Genomic DNA, 22528 nt, shown 5'->3' with positions numbered 1-22528 from the left:
AAAACTATACAACTTAGCAGAGCCTGTCCGACACTGATGTACTCTGCAGAGATGAACTGTGGCAAGGGGGTCCTTTAGAGTGACAGCTGCCCCTGATATTCCCTGATTTTATTACATTTTATTGAATGTCTGACGGTGTTGACAAAAAGTGGGGACGCAACTTTAAAATCGTATTAAACAAGCATGTGTCATTAAAAAACAACCTTGCTTTGATAGGAGATATTATGAAGCGTTGCTTTAGATAAAACAAGCTTTTTCATCATTAAAAAAACTAAAACATTTTTATCCATTTTATTGCATATGAATGATTGAACCCTTCTCTGTGGACACACTGTTTTAGATGTAGTGAGAGGACATTAAGAAACATAGATTTGGTATAATAATGAGAAAATTAAATTGAAGGTGATAATTGTGTTAAATACATTCTATTATTAAACCCTCATGACGTTTAAAATTGAAAATATTTGTATTTTTAAACCTAATAGCAGTTACCCTTGCTGGACCTGTTTTGTCCAATGTCTCAAGAATGACTGAGCTGTTTAATCTTTTCCTTCGAATGTAATGTGTTTTGTTTAATTGTACACCCCTGTCTAGTAGTTAATTTATTTGTTTTGTGATTCTTCTTATTATTATATAAAAATAGTCTACTTCTTCTTATTATTTTGTATTTTTGTATTGTAACAGCTTTTTATTGGTTGATGATAGAATGTTCGTAATAACAAAAACATAAATAAATTAAATCCTCACATGCCGCAGTCCTCGTAAGAAATCCTATTCAGTTAATCTGTTACTCCTATAATGATACATGAACGTAAATATGGTGGAAAGGAGTTTTTTATTTTTATTTTACAATAGTCTACCTAAAAACACTAAGGCTTGAAAAATTAGAAAGCTGTACTATCTAGTACTTGTAAACATTTTAAGTTTTATTCTTCTTTCTTGCTTTATAATAGTAATAATACATGGTGCAATACGGCACATTCCATGATTGGGCTACAGCCATAGGCCCTAAAACCCCTTAAAAAACTTATATTTCTTATCCAGCAAACAGTCAGTGAAAGGAAATGCTTAATTTCAAGGAAACACTGATTGCAGGGTTATTACAGTTAAATAATAAATAAATAACCTGTAAACAAAATAAAATATAAAAACCCTTATTTCAACTTTCCAAGGCAGCATTTATCGTTTTTTACTTTAACTTGTAAAATAACTAAAACTGAAATAAAAATGAATAGAAATTATATTTCTAGTTTTTGATCTTTAAAATGAGCTACTTAAAAAATAATTATAATTAATTGAATATCAATTCAATAGATTGTAAAAATCTAAATTTTGTCTGAATTAAATTGATGGGATCAAGGTCTTGACCTCTGAGGTGGGACAGACTAAAATAATTGTATTACAGACATTTTAAGTGTTGAAAATATTGAAAACCCTTGAAAATATTTCCAAAAAAGGTCCGATTTATATTTCCCATAAATTCAAGAAAAAAAAAATTCAATATTTTCTTCTTCGTCATGATGTAGAAATAGTCCAGATAATGAAGAAAATGTTTATATTCTGTCTTTATTTTTCAAGCTTTCTGTAACGAAGTGAAGGTCTTTATGCTAATGAGCCATGAGTTACTCTTTTTTTTATTAATAAAATGAATTGAATATTGTATTGCCATTATGTAGTAAACTTTAAGTTAATAAAACATCCAAGCATACCCCCTAGACAGCTTAATAAACAAAGTCAAGAGAAACAAAGTCAGTCAGAGATCCATATGATTTATTCTATTACAGGCAGGGCAGTGTAAGTGTGTGCATTTAAATACATTCTCATTCTTGAAAGTTGAAAGACTGGCAGGGTAGTGACAGACATGAAAAGAGTTTTCTTTTCTTTTTTTTTTTTAAGAATGAATGTTCAATCATATATTTTCTGAAGTCAGCATATGGCCACAGTATCAGATTTTTGTTCCTGAATAGTCAGCATTTTTCTCTATTTATAATTTATACTGTAGATATATCAATATAGCTATACATTTGAGATAAAGTCATCACTATGGTACATGATAGAGCTTTTTATTGATAAGTCCCATTGATTTTATATCTATTTTTTGAACACAACAACTGGAAACAAGACAGTATTTACACTCACGTGAAAAGGCAGTGCTATACACAACTTTTTGTGAAAAAGTACAGCAGTCACAGCTTACAAAGTTATTTAGTCACAACTTATTTAGGAAAGCAGCAATAAAAGAACAGGAAAATAAGTATGTGTTTTGCTATATATGCCAAACTTTTGATCATTTATATTACATTTACATCAGAAAAAATCTCAACCAGAGAAGTGATAAGTTTGGTTTTGTCACATGCAGAATCTATAACCAATTATTAACAAATTATTACATGCAACCAAAGCATGGGAATTGTGCTATAAAACAATCGACAGCATACAAAATAAAATACTTGACACATTTGTGAACCGCAAAGCTCTTGTGGTGACAAACCGCTGTACTTTTTCACACAACCACCCAAAAACACTTCATCCTGAAACGATATATAAAAAGCAAGTCTAAGTTATTAAAATATTTCGCCATTGAAATAAACCACTATTTATTGTTTTAAAGCAACAACAGTAGAAATGGTTTTTAAAAAAAGCAGATGAGAAGAAATCTCTCTATGCTTATTTTGCTACTGATTGCACGCCATACCCATACCGAAAGAGACTTTTCACTATGGACGCGTCTCGTGCTGCGTAAAAGACATCGCAGATTCAGGCGAGCCATTTAAAGGGCGCATTTTGTGACTGGTGCACGTCTCGTACCATTCAACAACTCTTCCTGATGTCATTCGCATTTATGGGCAGTGGTTTGTAAAAATAAATAATAATAACAGTTAGGGCTGTGCAATTAATCGCATGCGATTGTCATGCGCATCTCGTCAGTAAAGCCGGTTCCGTGATTAGTAGTAGTAAATCTCCATCGCCTGCTTTCAGATGAAGCGGCATTTAATAGACAGAGTATAGTTCACTGACAAGCTAGGCAATATCGCGTTCATAATCGAACGCGATATTGCCTAATTGTCAGTGAACTACGGTTCTGTGTAGTAAATGCCGCTCCATCTGAAAGCAGGTGATGGAGATTTACTACTAATCACGGAACCGGCTTTACTGACGAGATGCGCATGACAATCGCATGTGATTAATTGCACAGCCCTAATAACAGTAATTATCATTATATATTAATTTCACAGAGTTCAAACATTTGACTTGTATGAAGTTAGCTTTTTTGGCAATCGGTGGAAAAAGAAATGATAGAAAATTTGCATGCGTAAATTCAAGTGGATTTATGTAAATAATAGATGACAAAAGTTAGCAAAACGAAACGTTTTACACGAGCATACAGTATTTTCTCATGCACATCGAGAACTCATAGATGTCCACCAACCGTCAGTGCCACCAATTACACATACTCAGCAGGACATTCCACACAATCTTCAATAAAAAAAAATGAAAAAGTACAATCCAAAAAAATCAGCAATTTACTATGCTTAGCCTGAGACGTCTTTGTCCCATTCTTCATTCTTCAAGGTCCTGAGGAAATGTAGCCCACTGCTTGTTGTGTGCGCCCCTCCCCATAACTCAATTAAGTTAGTTAGTCTTCCCTCTTTCCTATTCCAGCCTTTCACTTACATGAAACTGCCAACATTTGTGAAAGCTTGGTGTTCTGTGGTGTCAATGTAAACATAACCGTAACATTAGATTCAATGTGAACGTAGGGTCATTTGTGCAAGCTTCTCGATATGCTAGCAACATCTTTAGTGTTCGAAGGAGCCCCTCAGTACCTCATGTGTTGCAGGCAGCGATTAGGACACTTCATAATGGTGATGCACAAGACACAATGCATATCTTACATGTCTTACAATAGTACAAAATGAGGTCTTCTGTTCTTGATGAATCCTTAACGGTCCAGAAGTCTGGAAGTCTGGAAGGACTGGCCACAGTGCTACGCATGCACGTTTCTACGATCAGTTCAGAAGGAGAAAGGAAACCGTAGGGTTAAATAAATAGACGAAAGTGGGCCACTACACCATAGACGACAACATAGTTTCCTTAGGGTTGGGACTAGCAGCGGAAGTTCGTAGCGCAGACGTATGGTTGGCGGGTAGCACTCCGTCAGGAGGAGAGAAATCGTTGAGTTCTCCAGAAGATGAGAGCGGGAAGGATGGAGAAAGCGAGATGCCAGAGGAAGGGTCGGCCGAGCCGGCAAACGTGCGAGGCGGCTTAGGAACCAAGTTGGGCTCTAGAGTGGCTCTAGCCAGTAGCTGCCTGTCCTTGTCTGCGTTTTGTCCCTCAGCCTGGCTATACGATCCCTGTCCAGACTCGGATTCTGCATCGGACAGCTCAAGAGGTGGAGAGCTGCTGCCATCCAGCCTAAATAGAGAGTCCAGGTACTGGGCGAACTCTAGGACCGCCTGACTAGGAGTGCCGTTGGACAGCGGAGGAACTGGTGGAAGAGTCTCGGACCGGACACTCTCAACTTCTCCCTCTTCAAACTCTCTATCCTTGGGCATTTCTGGCATAGAACCAGTCCGGGATGCTACTGGGCAGGATTCTTGACTGTTAGGAACAGCTGATGGCTGGCAAGCCACAGGCGTTCCTGAAGACCGCCGGGAGTTCTTGCCTTGGCTGGCTGGCTGATCTACGATAGTTTGTCCAAGCGAGAGCGGAGAGAAGTTGAGATGATGGGCATTGTTGGTAGATACTTCCAGTTCTGGAGGAGTAGGGCAGTACGGGCCGGCCTCGCCCAGTTCACGGTCCAAGCCGTCTGCGGCCAGCAGCTCCGTACGGGAACTCAGCGAAGGATTCTCTTCTGGGATGGTGGCGTCCAAAGGGAAAGGTAGACTCCCCAAACAGGGTGAGCCTCTCAGGGCGGCAGATGATCGTCGGGAGTCCAAGCTGTACATGGATTCGGCGTCAGATAGATTTTCCATGATGGCCAAGGGGGCTTTTCGCTCCCGCAGCTCCACAGCTAATCGCTCACCAGGGCTGGTGAGCACCACAGGCACAGGAGGAGGCGGACACTCCGAGAAACCGTCCAGTGAGATCTCAGAGCGAGCACAGGAACTACAGCAGGACAGGACAGGACAGGAAGTGGGCACAGGAGTAGAGTAACATACGGAGAAAATAAACAAAGACCAGAGAGACAGACAGCATGGAAGGGGAAAAGAGAAGGATGATAACAATAAAATTAGGGAATTAAAAATAGTTTGCAAGGGAAAAAATTGGATATTTAAAAAAAAAAATCCATAAAATGCAGGATATTAAAAAATGCATAAAAAAGGAAAATAATGCCATAAAATGCAGAAAAAATACAAAGTTTAATGGAAGATAAAACAGAAAAAAATGATTAAAATGATATAAAAATGTTATGCAAGATGTATAATTTTTTACATTTACTCGCATCAATTTTATATGCATATATATATATATATATTTAAATAAATTATATAAGATGACAAATAATATGTAATAAAAAAAGTAAGGGTAAAAACAAAAAAACATTCAACATATTAAATCAAAAATAAAGCAGAGAACAGGGAAGAGAAGGAAAAAATTAGAAAGGGGGGAAAGAAAAGGGAGGTTTATGGTTAGGCAACACTAACGTGACTAACGTCTAGGCTGTCCTTTTCTACTGAACCAGAGAGGACGAGGGGGGAACTGTATAGTACCATACACTGTACCTCTGCAGTTGGCATGAGTGAGAAGGACAGGCAATAGAGTTAAAATCAAACGATAAGAAATGCTTAAAAACACCTAAAGAAAATCTGCAACATTGATCACTCATTGGTATGTTCTGATTGGTCAGTCAGCTTGTTTCAAACTCTGAATGGCTCTCGTGACTCACCGGACACTACTGTTTCTGCGGTGATGTGTGGCAGGCGTGGGCTGCAGTGAACTAGAGGCATCGAAGAAAACCGTTTCTGGATTCAGGTCCACTTCTGTAGGACTAACCATTATCTTAGCAGCTGACAATAATGCTGTCTTCCCTTTATTATAGTTTTCCAACACCTGCAGGACAGAGAGGAAGAGAGAAAACAAGACAGATGATAAAAACTACAAATGAGAATAAAAATGTACATGAATATATGAATGAATGGAAAGAAATAAGCAGGTCTCACAGCCTACTTGAAAAATTTGAAAAATGTTATGCATTATATATCAAGAGTAAATGAATGCACCTGAATACATTTTTATAAGGACAAGGGCTATTCTTTATCACATATTCATTTGTTGCAATGCCAAATGCAGATTACTGAAGTATACGTTTCTTTGAATAAAACACTATGAAAATACATAATCTGCAACCATACTAGCAAGATTTAATGCTGTGAAATTTCAATTCAAATACCCTTTATCTTGCAAGCACTCTTTAGCCAAACAGGGTTTTCACTTTTCATTCATTTTTGTTCACACCCGAGTGAAACTGAGCTGCCAATCATGAGACAAATGTCCTATTTTACCCCCAATCTAGTCATTTTACATACGAATATTTGATAGTTTCAAACACAAAAACACAGTGACATAAAATCAGCTGTATTATGTTCATTATGAAAGACAAATCCACAAAAACAAAGCTGAATGGAACAACAAAGGTAAAAGTCCATTTACACAGCCACAAGATGATAATGCATTTTTATTTATTAATGTATGTAAACATATGAGTATGGCTAGAGTTAGAGACAATAATCAAAGATATCAGTTAATGGATGGATGCAATGAAATGCAATGGAAGAACTTGTGTAAAACAATGATGTACATGTAGCATGCAAAAAATAAAATAAAATAACAATACAAGCTACATACTACAAAAAACAATAAAATAATTGCACCAAACCATTTACTTCAAATAAGAGCAACTGTATAAATTTCAGTCAATTTGAGCCTGTACAGGCAGTTAGAGACAAAAAAGAAAGAAAAAAAAACATTTATAAGGTATACTAAAAATGATGGAAGCCCGTTTCCGTCACTGAATAAAAAATAAAAAAGGTAATTACGACTTTTTATCTCACAATTCTGACTTTTTATCTCATAATTTTGAACTCGCAATTTTTATCTCACAATTCTGACTTTTTATCTCATAATTTTGTGATATAAACTCGCAATTCTGAGAAATAAAGTCAGAATTGCATGATATAAACTCTCAATTGCGAGTCATAAACTCGCAATTCTGAGAAATAAAGTCAGAATTGCGAGATATAAACTCGCAATTGCGAGAAAAAGTCAGAATTGCAACTGAGATAGTCGCAACTCTGACTTTATAACTCGCAATTGCGAGTTTATATCACGCAAATCTGATTTTATAACTCGCAATTTCGAGTTTATATCACGCAATTCTGACTTTATTTCTCAGAATTGCGACTTTATATCACGCAATTCTAACTTTATAACTCGCAATTGCGAGTTTATATCACGCAATTCTGACTTTATAACTCGCAATTGCGAGTTTATATCACGCAATTCTGACTTTATAACACGCAATTGCGAGTTTATATCATGCAATTCTGAGAAAAAAAGTCACAATTGTGAGACAAAAAGTCACAATAACCTTTTTTTTAATTCCAGGCTTCCATAAAAAATAGTTGTCTGATTAAGCATTCATTTTTTTCTAAAAATTATAAAAGTAAATAAAAGCATCTTGAATGAACAGTAAACTGCATGTTAGGTCAACAGATTCGTGAGTAAACATGATTTTTAATCCATTTTGCACATTTTCTGCAGAATTTCACCAGATTTTTCTGCAATATTAAAGCAAAAAAAATTCCACATTCCTCTATATAACACAAAAGGAGATATTTATCCTGGTTATACATGTTGTAACAATGATGACAGTGTTCACTGTTCCTTTAAATATACCCTCTGAGGCAGAACTACCACCACCAACAAGCAGGGTAAACAAACGCCGGTGCCCACCGCAAGAACCACCACAGGCCTAAATCCACCTCCAAGAGTAAAAGACCAGGTGACAAACTCAAGGCACACAGAGAGGGAGAGAAGCTGCAATGAAAATCCTGCTGCAAACTGCTAAAGCATAAACCCGACACCAAAACAGGAAGTTAAGAGGAACTGATAGAGAGACCAGGAACCTGCAGAAAGGAAAAGAATGACACCACAGATGCCCAAAGCTCGAGCTGATGGATGTTTCTGGCAGCGAGGAACAGAGATTATTAGCTGCAAAGGAAGAAAGCACATGCATTTGGTTGGACTGCACATTGTGTAACACACACAAACAAAAGTTTGTGGTCGGTAAGATTTTTTTGATGTATCTGAAATAAGTCTTTTATGTTCACCAAGGTTACATTTATTTAATCAAAAATACAGTAAAAATTTGTGAAAGTTGTGTTATTACAATTTAATGCTTTCTATTTGAATATATTTTACATTTTAATTTTCCTTCAGTAATCATTCTAACATGTTAATTTGCGTCTCTTATTATTATCAATGTTTAAAACAATTGTCCTGCTTAATATTTATGTGGAAATATGTTATGCATTTTTTTCAGAATTATTTGATGAATATTAAGTTCAAAAGAACAACTTTATTAGAAATAGAATTTGTGTAACTTTATAAATGTCTTTACTGTCACTTCTGATCAATTTAATGCATCCTTGTTGAATAAAATTCTTAATATCTTTAAAACATATATATTTTACTGACCCCAGACTTTTGATCAGTAGTGTATATCAGAGGCTTGAGATATAACATGTGCCACTAAAATTGGTCTCTTCAGATTGGGCAGTCGAGGAACTCAATCTAGCCTGAGGAGAAGTTAAAGGTGTGTTATCAAAGACTGAGGATTTTGTAGAACTGTTCTCCATTGAGAGTTCAGCTAATGTGTCTTTAGACATTAGTCCAGTTGAGGGGATCTCTGAAAAGTCTGGATTTATGCTGGTTTTTAACAGGAACTCTGGGGGAGAAGAGGAATCTGATGTGTTTGGAAATGGAGTTTGGGAAGTTGTCTTCTGGAATTGAGAGCGGGATACAGAAGTGGACACATCAGAGGAGGAATTTGTCATTTTGGAAGATAAAGAGCTGTTAAAGTTGATGGTTGAGTGTTGGACAGATGAGGGCATTTCTAATGTTGGCAAGTCCAACTTTGCAGAGGTCAATAAAATGTTTGACTGGGCAACGTTTTGGGGAGCACATGCAACCATTGGGGATTCAGACAGAGATGGACATGTTGATGGTTGTTGAAGGGCACAGAGATTGTCTCCTGGCTTTATATCTAACTCAATAGAAGATGTATCTACAGTAACAGACATTACGGGGTGAGAGTTTCTGTCATAGTGTTTTGAGAGTTTGACTTGGAAGCTGCTTGAAGACTGACAGTATTATCGAGCGATAAACCATTCCTGTGAGCGTCTGAACCTCGTGGTTGGACAGAAACCGTTTCACTGGGAGTTCGAGAAGCAGAGCATGTATCTGGAACCATAAAACATTCATCTGAACAGAGACGCTTTAGCGAGGGATCTGGAAGTGCGTTAGGGACAGAAACACACGCTTGGATGCTAGTTCTCTGGCTTCCAACCTGTGCAGCAATCAGTTCTGAAATTAAATATATAGGTTTTCCAGCACCTGTGAAGACAAACCAACACATTACCATACAACAGACATGTGAACAATGGAACATGCTTTCAGAAGAAAACAAAACAAGACAGTATGACAGCCCAGTTTAAGAGCAACTAGATTTATCATTCCATTATATATGCAGCAGGACAAGTTGCGCACCCAAAGTTTCATACTTAGGTTTAGGGCTCTGAACAAACCCCTAACCTTATATATGAGCAACAGTAATAGCAATAAGAAGAAGAAACAGCCATGCCAGAAATGCTTTTATGCTCGTGGAATTCCGGTTTCAGGGGACAAAAACAAAGACAGACCTTTATGTCCAGCAAAAACAGACAAAGGACACACTTTGGCTAAGATGCTGACACAGATCTGCAACACTGGAGTCCATTGCAGCCCAAAAGCCTTATAAGCAACTGATTCATTGACCCCGAACCCATTCCATTAACAAAAGCAGATCTGGGAACACCAGAATCCAGTGGAACTTACCTTATGTTACATGTTATTTTACAGGGCTGCTGAGCAATTTAGACTAACGCTTTTATCCGGTAAAGATGCATTAAACTGATCAAAAGTGACAGAATGATTTCTGAAGGATCAAGTGAGACTGAAGACTCGAGTAATGGCTGCTGAAAATCACATAATTTAACATTTTACTAAATAGTATCAACACTATTTACAGCATAAATACTATATTTGACTATTTTGCAACCTTTGAGATATCTGTCAAAATATTTAAATTCAGCACAAATCTAGTTTAAAATATTCAGCAACGTTTTCCATTTGTGTATTTTTCCATAAAAACATTTTTAACCACACAGAGACTTGTTTTTTGAGTGATGATGCAAATGAATCATCGTTTTGATTTTTGAATCAATTGACTGAAATGGACAGTCTGAACTGCTTTAAAGAAATTAATCAAACTTGCCAACTTAAATTTTGTTTATTAAAGTTTAATCAGAGGCATTATTAAAATATCCTTGTCTTAACGCTCTCACAATCATATAAAAGTCAAGAGCGAAGCCAGGATCGCAAAAATAGTCTAATTAAACTTAATTAATACAAGTGTATCAAAATGACAATGTATTTATATTGCAAAATTATTGCATTTATTTTATTATTTAATATATTCTCCAGTTCTTTTGGAAAGTTTACTATTTTACTTAGTTAATATTATTATTGCATTTATATATGCTGGATTCGGTGTTACTCAGATTTGCCCAGAATGGCATTTCATTAGCTACCCAATCACTGACGTTGCATTTGGCAAGTGTTAGACAGAAAAGCGTGCACACACACACACACACACACACACACACACAGACACACACACACACACACAGACACACACAGACACAGACAGACACAGACACACACACAGACACACACCTTGTTGAGGCCATCCATCACCACATGGGGCAGGTGTTCATTCAGCATGGCTGGAGAAATGATGACCTCATCAAAGGCCTTGTTATCCCCCCACAGAGCGGAGTAAGTGGGATCTTCCTGACCACAACTACAGAGAGAGAGAGAGAGAGATGGTTAGAGGACTCTTAGACTCACAGGAAAACTTTGCAAACTGATGTGACACATTCAAAGTTAATTACTGGAAATAAAAGGTCCAACTCTTCCTAGAAGCATAGAATGAAATGTTAAAAATCTATTTCCAAACATATGGAAGTCCACAGAGGCCATGCGTTGTTTGTCTTGCATTACTGAAATCACGATCTGAAATAATTATATATTTCTTGTAAGAGTAATTTTTGAGAAAACAAAATGGTAACACATATTAAACAATTATTATATTACCAACATTTGCATTTCATTAGGCCTATACACTTTTGTAGACCCCCAACTGCCATCAAAGATATTGTATGACAGATAAAAAATGAACTGCTCTACATTAGATGGGGTTTAATTAAATTTCTCTGTAAAGAACAAAACCGTTTTTGCAAACACTGCAAGAGAAACAGGTTTTACTCATTTACTAGTAGATGATATTTACTACTACTTACACAAGTGTTAAAAAGTTTAAGGTCAGCAAGATTTTCTTTTAAATAAATAAATCAATAAATACTTGTATTCAGCAAGGATGCATCAAACTGATCGATAATGAGAGACTTGTACACACTCTATGAATTTTCTATCCATCAAAGAACCATAAAAAGGCATCACTGTTTACACAAAAATATTAGGCATCACATTCAGTTTCAACACCGATAGTAAATAATGTTTCTTGAGCATATTAGAATGATTTCTGAAGGATCATGTGACACTGAAGACTGGAGTAATGATGCTGAAAATTCAGCTTTGCATCACAGGAATAAATGACATCTTAACATATATTCAAATATAAAACAGTTATTTTAAACTAATAATATTTCACATTATCAAACTCTTTGCAGTATTTTTTATTTAAAAAAATGCAGGCTTGGTAAGCATAAAAGTTTTGGGGGGAAAAAAATGACTGAATCCAAACTTTTGAACAGCAGTGTACATTTTTAAGCTACAACCCAGTTTAGCCCAGTTTATTTAATTTTATTTATGTGTCCACTCACGTCAACTTCCTACAGCTCACTTACCAAAAAAGGCAGGTATATGAAGGTAATTTAATGCCTAAAAGATTTGCATACTCAGGGTAAGAGTTGTGGAAGTGTACATAAGACTGTAAGCGTAAATTAAATTTGCATGCGCAACAGAAGCTTTGTGATTATTGGATTGGTTTGGCTTTACATTGAAATTTCATATAATCTGCATACACCATTGAGCTGATGTTAAACATTACAGTCAAAATGATGTTATGTGACAATGCTCAGCACTAAAGTATCAGAGTGCTATACTTTGTAAAACCTTTTTACTAAACCAATAAAGCTACATAAATCTGAATTTGTCCGTTTTTCAGACCATTTCTCTGTTTACGGTATTTAACACTCAACTGTATATTTTGAAATTTCGGTATTGATTCTCATTACTTTCATGTGACTGATCAAGCTATTATATGAAGCAAGTATGAGCAACAAAATGCTTTCTTTGTGTCCAGATTTGACTAACGCAAAAACGTACACTTTAAATAAAAAAAAAAATAAAAATACAACTTTGATAAAAATGTCTTTAATGATGTCTAAATATATATCCAAATTAAAGCAACTAATTATGTGGGAATCCAACGTTCCCAGCCACTAGGGAACACACAGCCATGTTTATGTTTATTTATAGAACTAAACAGCCATCTAGTGGTTACACAATGGTATTACAGATGATAAATGGTGAACTTATTGGTAAAGTTCCCAATAAGTTAGAGATAATATTTTAGTAATATTTAGTCAAATCCCCTTAAATTACAACATGTTAAAGTAAAAAAAAATTTTTTTTTTAATTAATATATATATATATATATATATTACTGTTGGTTCAATTATTATTGAACCAAATTTTAGTTAAAAAAAAAAAATGGAATCGTCCCTGATCAGTCGACAGGTGAAATTATACATGTATTAAACTAGTGCAGATACGAGGACATCTTTAAGTATCATCAAAATTACAATATTACAATAAACTAATATATCATATATAGCCTGTTGAGGAAGAAAAGGATACTACACAGCTCGAAATTCAGTATGAACACATAGCCTAACGGTACACAACTTATAAAGTATCATGTTTTAATAAAGTTGTTATTTATTTATTTTTATTTTTAATGTATGTGTACATTAAAAGTACCATTCTGGCAGCGAGAATGACCCTGAACTAAATGAAGATTAATGTTTTGGCATGTGATGTGTTTATTGAACCAATCGGATAAGAGTAAATGGATAGTCAGCGAGAGCCTCATTTGATTGGCTACCAAGAAGGTGGTGGACCCACCCTCCCCCTCACGCTCGCAAAACTCAGTTATGCCGAATTCACATTGCACGATTTTCAAACTCGTCGGATCGCCGTTGTTTTCACACTGCGTGACTATCTGGGGTAGCATTCAGCTGCTGCTGTGTTCACATTGCACGATGGATCGGCGACAGGGGGTTTCACACTGCATGACTTCACAATAGGAAGAATCGCCGACAGCTCTGCCTGGTCCGCAAACTACGTTTCACAACAAAACACACGCGAGAAGTGATAAGGAAATCATTTGCAACAGTTAGTTTTGTACACATACAGATTGGTTCTATGCAGTCAATCCATTTTGCAGTTATTTAAACTGTTGTTTTCGCTTGCAAATCACTGTTCAAAGGCTTGCAGTACTTTTGACTGTATTTTAGCGAAAACAACATGCCAAATGTGTAAGCGCGGAAAAATGGAAGTCAGAAGAATGCAGATCATATTTATTTTGCGTTAGCATGAAGCTGCAGTTTCACAATACTTGAATTACACTTACGAGTAACAGTAAAATGCTGCAAATAATTTTTTCTTACACTTGAAACGCGATTTACACCTTCACAAAGCTTCTGTTGCGCATGCAAATGTAATTTACGCTTACAGACTTATGTACACTTCCACAACTCTTACCCTGCGTATGCAAATCTTTTAGGCATTAAATTACCTTCATGCAGGTAATCTAAATATGCAGAATCTCTAAAACTGCCATTTCTCAGTGCCAGACATTTCAATATAATACCAGGCACTGGAGTGTACCCCTTATCTGAAGAGCAGACTCCCATTTCCTTGTTCCATTAATCCATTCAGTTTACTTCCTCTCTACTCACCACATCTCAGGCGGGTGGTTGTGCACCACATGAATGACCCGTCCTGGTGGATAGAGTGGTGTGGAGGCTGACAGGGCGATGCTCAGGTCACTGGGGTGAAGCCACAGGCGAGAGTTAGAGGGGGTCACGCCCTGAGATACAGGGGCTTCGTCATCCAGGGGCAGCTCTGATTTAGGGATGCACTTTGTACCCCCAGCAATGATCCGCCACTGATGGAAACAGACAGAGAGAAACATACAGGCTCTGTTCCAAAACCTAGTGAGCTGCAGCATTTCAAGCATCATTCCCTGCTAAGAGCAGCTAACCACCAAAGTAGGCAGCGTGATAATGCACATTAATAAGCAGAAATGCATCACACAGAGGCCAAATTTCTCACAAACTTCCCTGAAACTAACCAGAGGCTGGCAGAAAATATAAGTGAGATATGAGACGCTGTTCATGATGCAAGCAGCATTAATGGCAATGGAGGTGTCTACGCTTTCATTTTTGCATCATCTCTGCTGCACGTCAGCAATGTTGGATTTGATAGAAAAAAATCTCTGAAGCTGTGTGGTGTATGGTGAGTCATTTATATAAGCTAAACTGAGTAGGTGACTACTTTTCCGGACAGCTGGTCTACTATAAGTTATGTAAGCAAGCACTAACATAGAGTACACTTCTGTTCAAAGTTTGCGTCATCCAGGGGCAGCTCTGATTTAGGGATGCACTTTGTACCCCCAGCAATGATCCGCCACTGATGGAAACAGACAGAGAGAAACATACAGGCTCTGTTCCAAAACCTAGTGAGCTGCAGCATTTCAAGCATCATTCCCTGCTAAGAGCAGCTAACCACCAAAGTAGGCAGCGTGATAATGCACATTAATAAGCAGAAATGCATCACACAGAGGCCAAATTTCTCACAAACTTCCCTGAAACTAACCAGAGGCTGGCAGAAAATATAAGTGAGATATGAGACGCTGTTCATGATGCAAGCAGCATTAATGGCAATGGAGGTGTCTACGCTTTCATTTTTGCATCATCTCTGCTGCACGTCAGCAGTGTTGGATTTGATAGAAAAAATCTCTGAAGCTGTGTGGTGTATGGTGAGTCATTTATATAAGCTAAACTGAGTAGGTGACTACTTTTCCGGACAGCTGGTCTACTATAAGTTATGTAAGCAAGCACTAACATAGAGTACACTTCTGTTCAAAGTTTGTGGTCGGTAAGATTTTTATTTTTTATTTTTTTGAAAGAAAGAAATTAAAGGAATAGTTCACCCCAAAATTTTCTGAATATGTACTCACCCTCAGGCCATCCAAGATGTAGATGAGTTTGTCAAAGTTTGTGGTCGGTAAGATTTTTATTTTTAATTTTTTTGAAAATCCCCAGTGGATCTTTTGCAGTGTATGGGTGCCGTCAGAATGAGTGTCCAAACAGCTGATAAAACCACCACAAGCAACTCACTTGACACCAGTCCACCAATTAATGTCTTGTGAAGTAAAAAGCTGCATATTTTAATTCATCATTACTTTAAAATGACTCATCGACTTAAAATGACTTAAAATCATCATTACTTTAAAATTAATATGAGTCCATAATCCATAATAACGCTTCCTCCAGTAAAAAAAGTTGTCCTCTCACATCAAAATCCACCCACATATTTGTTTAGAACTGTTTTAGCTTGTTTTCACCTGTAAACGGTGCTTGATCTATGCATATTCCTCTCCTGATTTAGATGAGACAACTTTTTCTCTGGAGAAAGCAATATTATGGATAGAGGACTTGTATTTTAGTGGAAGCAACAGTTTGAAGTTTTTTTTTTTTTTTTTACAAACATGCAGCTTTTCCCTTCACAAGATGTAAATTCATGGACTGGAGTTACTTGTAGATTACTTGTGGATGTTTTTATCAGCTGTTTGGACGGCACCCATTCACTGCAGAGGATCCATTGGTGAGCAAGTGATGTAATGATACATTTCTCCAAATCTGTTCCAAAGAAGAAACAAACCCTGGCCTGAGGGTGAGTACATTTTCAGAAAATGTTCACTTTCGGGTGAACTAGTTAAAAATCTTACTGACACTAAACCTTTGAATGGTAGTGTACTTTTAAACCGTACCCAAATGTGAGGCCCAAACCCACAACCCTGAGAAAAGAGATTAATGTTCCACTGAATGAACTAGAAAAGAGATGTAAAAAAGAAAAAAGAAACCCAGATCTGAGGTTATAATTAGTAACATAACAATTTATCATTTACTTTATTCGCCCAAAGGAAAAGGATATGGGTGAAGCACAATGTGAGAGATATAATGAGGGCAATTAATTACTGGCACAATACAATGATAATAAATGCTACTGCACCATCACCCACATGCATGGACTCTCTAGAATGCTTGATTCTGTACATATTTGTACATATTTAGTTCAATGTACAGTCAGCATCATTATGGCAAAATAAACCACATTTGCTATTATGGCAATAAAATAAACCACTCCTTGTCAGGGTCGTGATCTTCCTTATTTTGCAATCAAACCAGAGTGATTGTAGATCATTTCTTATATACTGTGTACAAATTTCTTGAAAGGAAAACATTTATCAAGTTCTTATTTTTTTCCTTCTTTATTTCATTAAATTTTTATCTCATTGACTGGAATGGAATTAATATAGTTACGTATACTGTACAGTAAATTAACAGTTCGTGGCACATGGAGACTATGTTCTAACTCTGGGAATAAGCAAGTTAAAGCAGCTCACCTTTGGTTTATCACTCTTCTGTAGGACTTCAAGTAGGTGGCGACGGAAGCCCTCAAGCTGAGAGAGGCCAATCCTGAATGAACACAACAGAAGAAGATTAACATCCGTCTGCTCAGACTTATAAATATACGCAAGCACAGCTGAATACTCATTTACCTGGGGACCAGATCTTTTCCCAACACGACTGAGGTGACGAACTCTTTCGAGTACTCCATCGCATCCTCACTATGAATTAAACAGACACAGAAGCTTGTGTTCAAACATGTTCTTTGATGTCAACATAAAAACTGTTCACAATCTGTTCTACTGCCATGATGTGACAGATTTCAGTGTAATATTCAACAGCCGCATCCTCACTATGAATTAAACAGACACAGAAGCTTGTGTTCAAACATGTTCTTTGATGTCAACATAAAAACAGTGTTCACAATCTGTTCTACTGCCATGATGTGACAGATTTCAGTGTAATATTCAACAGTTGATTTAATGCTGACTTTATATTTAGATTTACAAAGAATATGTAATTTAAAAAAACTAGTGTGGCAGGTAAGAGTTTTCTCATTAAATCAAAAACTCAGAAAAGGTTTTGAGTGACTCTCAACTCAAATAATATCCTTCCAAAAGATTAGTGGATTTGTGCATCCATGCATGTTTTTGTGCTAATAACCAATTGCATTACAGAGAAGGAGATCTGTAGCTGGTGACAAATCTCGAGTTTTTTTTTTTCATTTAGAAAAGCATTAAAGAATGCTACTCTGAAGCTGCCATAATAGCTTTCAAATGAACTACCACTACCAATGAAACGTTTGGTAAGATTTTTAAAATGTTTCTGAAAGTCTTTTAAGTCGTCTTCTTTTTTTAATTTTTTTTAAATGCAATATTGTGAAATATTACTGCAATTTAAAATAACTGTTTTCTATTTTAATGTAATGTATTCCTGTGATGCAAAGCTAAATTTTCAGCTTCATTACTCCAGCCTTCAGTGTTAATTTTTTTTTTTGGATTTTCTAAATCAAATTCACACTTGCAATTGTCACTAATACCAAACACCTCTGGTTCTCACAAGTCATGTGACTGACCACAATGCTGCAGAAAATATGATCTGAGACATGGCAGATGAGAAGAAGTAAAAAACACAGAAAAATGCTTTGTAAACTATGGCTCATAAATCATAACTAAGGATTTAGAGTACTAGTTTTATAATGCTTTTTGGAGCTTATAAATCACCATTCACTTTCCTTGAGTGGAAACAGAAATTCTAATTTCATAATACAGTTTTGGAACGACATCAGGTTGTAACAGTAATGACAAAATGTTCATTTTAACATGAACTAATCCTTTAACACATCAGTTTAATCTCTTATCTAATGTCATCATGCTTCAGTGATGGCTAAACATAGTCTCTCTCTCTCTCAGACGAGATCAGTTTTCAGGTTTCTCTATAAATGTAGTGCAAAACGGATGCCAGAGCAACAATAGAGAGGTCACACTGACCTGAGCAGGCCGCCGGGAGGGGAGTAGGAATAGCAGTGCAGTGAAGGATACTGCGGCCGGAGGAGGAAGGACAGGATGGCGGCTGTACCCGCACCCAGAGAGTGACCCACAATCACCAGCCCATAGTGCATCGTCCCTTTACCCTGAGACACACACGCAAGCACCATTGGACCTTTTAGTGTCATATAATATCATGCACAATGCAAATGTTGCAAGCAACATGCAAATGTTGTTTGAAGATACTGGGCTGAATTTACTACTACTTTAAGTTTTGTCTCGATACCATGCTAAAAAATGTAGACCTTTTTTAAGACCTGCACAAATGAAATGAATACTGTATATTCATACAGAACAAGCCCAGACAATCTCAAAAAGTACTATTTTACTTCAACAAGCAAACATTCGACTTCAAAACTTCAAGATATACATATTTTGTAGTTGGTTTATGTACTTCTATAGCAATACATACAAATTTGAGGTTGACTGATATTAGATTTTGCGCATACATTAATAACAGAGTTTGAAGAGAGGCAATAAACAGATTAATTTGCCAAAACTAGTAAAACCTACAGAGAGATTTTCTTGTGGTTCAGAGAGAAGCCACAAGATTTTATGTTGAATTAAACACCATATACAGGTGATTGTGTAACCAAAACTAGATTTTATGCATAATGTGGGACTTTTATTTATAAACAAGCCCGAAATACACTCTTATTTTGACATGTATATGCATTTTTACTAGGGCTGGGTAAAAAATATCGATATCTCGATATTAATCGATTCTCTTTTTTATGGAATGATATCGATTCTTAAATCCCACGAATCAATTAGTCTAGCCTGTTTTCAGTTAATGGACGGAACATTGAAGGGCACTTCCCATCCAATATATCGCAATAAACATTGTGCTTTGGTGCTTTTAATATGAAGCAAAGTCTCAGATTTCAAATTCTGTCCATCCATTGTATTGCAGTATTTAAATGATAAATGCCCTTTTGGCGCTGTTTAATGTGGAGTGACAGATCGCTGTAGCGCCTCAGTTCAACAGACGCAGCAGCACGAGGCGCACGTGAACTAATCATCGCCACATTAATACCAGCTTCAGCACAAAATAAGCATAACTAAACATCCAAAGGTAAGTTAAAAGCAAGAGTACAACTTTACAATCCGTATCCTGTCTCATGTAATCGCTCAATCAGTGTTTCAGCCGCGCAGCGACGTCAATATAAAATCTTGTAAACAATGTCACGTAACGTCACATTTACCTCAGAAACAAAAATATTCGGTGACCATAAACTCATTAGTCAGCCAGAAAAATAAAGTGTAGAGAGGGGCATTTTGCTAAATATATGCACCACATAACATATTCATTATAATTTTTACTGTTCTTATGTTTGTTTGAATAAATCCATCAATTTTTTATGACAGCCACCATTTAAATGTTTATATATAAAAAAAAAACGAATTGAAGTAAAAATATTATTATGTAATTGTAACTTTATTATTTTAAAAACTTAATTAAGTGTAATTTAAGCAGCTATAGCGTACAAATTAGTCAATTTTAACCTTCAATATTATAGTAATGTAGTACCAACTGACTCTCATGTATATTTTACAGCATTAGTTGAGAGATTTTTTTTCCTTGAGAAAATTTGGCAAGTACTGTACCTGATATATATCCAAAATAATCGATATTGAATCGAACCGAACTGGTAATCGAATCGAATCGTGAAATTTGTGTCAAAACCCAGCCCTAATTTTTACTCAAAGCTGCTCATTCAAAAAGATGAGGGGGATAAAATATGCACTCTTACAAACATCTACAACATATTACTATATAAAAACCTTAACATAAGCATTTGGTATTCACTGATTGCGAATTATTGAAACTACTGAAAGCCTGTAGAAAGCACAACAGTGCTGCATTTTTACTTTGAATGAGCAGTGCTAACATTTATTTAATTATATCAAAGCCTTTTGAAGTTTAATCACAACTGATCATATGGTGATTCCTTGAATGGTGTGTTGCACGGATGTAGAGCAAATGTTTTTGGAAATTAGAACACTTTTCTAACTTTTCTGACTTTTGCAGTCTGTGGAAAAACAATATAATTACGCTCTGTGATGTCTAAAATGCCTGTGATGTCAACTATATGTATGTTTTAAAGCATGACAAATGGTTACACTTACCAAATCTCTCCCGAAGGCTTGAGAGAGAATCATTTCTTGCTCGAGTTTCTTCTTTATGTATTCAGCTGAATAAACCATTCCCTAAATAAAGGATTCATGAGAATGAGTTTGCAAAGTTCAATATGTTTTCTGTTTGCTAGTGTTTGAGTTTATATGCGTGTTTGTGTAGCACCTTGTGTCCGAGCCATGTGCCGTGCTGCTCCTCTAAAGGCAAACGCTCAGAATCGCCAGTAAGATCTGTTAAAGCGTCCTGAGAAAGACAGAGGGGTATACATTTATCAAATGACAAACCAGAGACTCGCGTAAGGGATAAAGTACAGCAGGCCAGCCATTATCGCAAAAAAACTACTGGGGTTATTTAGCAATATTGACCGTTACGCTGTACATTAGTCCACCTATTACATGGCTACTTAACAAATAAATAAATAAAAGGACATGAAATATTGATTTGAGTCTAAGTTATTTTATTATGTGAAATGGAAGAGACCACAGAGTGATACGAGAAACATGAAACTAGCACAGCTTTGTAGGAAATCGATAGCCTGGTACTTGCAGTCGGATGTATAGTTTATGGATGACTGATGACTGAATTATTATTTTCATCCTTAAAATGTGTTAAAGCACTTTCTTATGTCACTGCTTAAGCACTCTGCTTAGAAACAGCTACTATTTTAATTCTATGAACATACAATGAAGCCTGACCTCATGTGCTTATGTGTAAAATGAGAAAGAGCTGCGTTGTTGACCCACCTTAGGGGACAACGTCCCTCTGATGCTGATCACGACTTTTTTCTTCGCATGATCCACTGCTACAAAGAAGGGTGTCTCATAAACCTGCAGATCCCATCAAAAATACAGACAATAACTTGTCTTGATCACATGCTTCACATTTATCACATTAGCTACAGCTTCTCAAATTTAGCTATTTTAGTCAGGCGGTGACTCATTGATGTGAACAGACATTTATCACACTAGACATTACGCCTCGGGATTTTTCAGGATTAAGTCAGGGGAGCTGAAGAATTAATTTAAGATGCCGTACTGCGTCATGGCAGGATGTGTAGACAATCTGGACTTCTTTAAGGTCTTGGTCCAGAAATTGTCGTCGGATGGCAAGAACGTTACAGCCACAGCAGTTGTCCTCCTCAACGGTGATGGACTGAGAGAGACGAGAACCTGAAACTGAAGTGTTACAGCTGACAAGAGAGAAGAAAAGAAGAAAAAATAAAGTCATTTGATTTCATTCATACAGTGAACAAAATTATAATCGCAACACTTTTGTTTTTGCCCCCATTTTTCATGAGCTGAACTCAAAGATCTAAGACTTTTTCTATGTACACAAAAGGCCTATTTTTCTGAAATATTGTTCACAAATCTGTATACACACACTCACATGACAAAAGTCAATTATTCTCAGTTATAAAATGCTAAAAAAATATAAATATGTAAATATAAACACACAAACACAATTTTCATAATTTCGTCTGTATGCCACCGGAATGTTTTAAAAAAGAATTATCTTCTGCTCAGCAAGGCTGCATTTATTTGTACAGTAAAAAAAATACAAGTCTGATTCAAGAAGGGGTCTCAAAAATGGCCAAAAATAGTATTTTACTTACAACTTAAATTGTGCTTTGTTGGTATAATGTCTGCTAGAATGTTAAAAATATTATAATATAAATATATAATTTATAAATATTATAAAATATTATAATATAATATATCAATTTTTGTTTTGTTATTGATTTTTTTTCTTTGAAAAGCAAGACAAAACAGTAAAAAGCACATTTTGGCTATTTAATTTAT

At 36.1% G+C, this 22528-nt stretch overlaps 1 protein-coding gene across 1 annotated transcript in view; it reads right to left on the bottom strand.

The window, feature by feature from the left end:
• Positions 1-3197: 3197 nt before the first annotated feature.
• LOC107685204 (sn1-specific diacylglycerol lipase alpha-like) overlaps positions 3198-22528 on the bottom strand; it is a 54271-nt gene continuing 34940 nt past the window's right edge. Inside the window, exons 10-21 of the mRNA XM_016481716.1 lie at positions 21765-21918; positions 21473-21556; positions 20895-20972; positions 20723-20803; positions 18536-18678; positions 17198-17266; positions 17042-17114; positions 14992-15042; positions 14310-14467; positions 10999-11125; positions 5891-6054; positions 3198-5109 (exon numbers count right to left, since the gene is read on the bottom strand). Of these exons, the coding sequence (XP_016337202.1) occupies positions 4068-5109; positions 5891-6054; positions 10999-11125; positions 14310-14467; positions 14992-15042; positions 17042-17114; positions 17198-17266; positions 18536-18678; positions 20723-20803; positions 20895-20972; positions 21473-21556; positions 21765-21918 (2224 nt within the window). The 3' untranslated portion in view covers positions 3198-4067. The remainder of the gene's footprint in view (positions 5110-5890; positions 6055-10998; positions 11126-14309; positions 14468-14991; positions 15043-17041; positions 17115-17197; positions 17267-18535; positions 18679-20722; positions 20804-20894; positions 20973-21472; positions 21557-21764; positions 21919-22528) is intronic.

Source organism: Sinocyclocheilus anshuiensis, unplaced genomic scaffold, assembly GCF_001515605.1.
Source record: "Sinocyclocheilus anshuiensis isolate Anshui unplaced genomic scaffold, SAMN03320099.WGS_v1.1 scaffold333, whole genome shotgun sequence".
NCBI classification, from domain to species: Eukaryota; Metazoa; Chordata; class Actinopteri; order Cypriniformes; family Cyprinidae; genus Sinocyclocheilus; species Sinocyclocheilus anshuiensis.
Note: the sequence above shows the minus strand (reverse complement) of the source record. Positions and strands in the feature narration are given on the sequence as shown.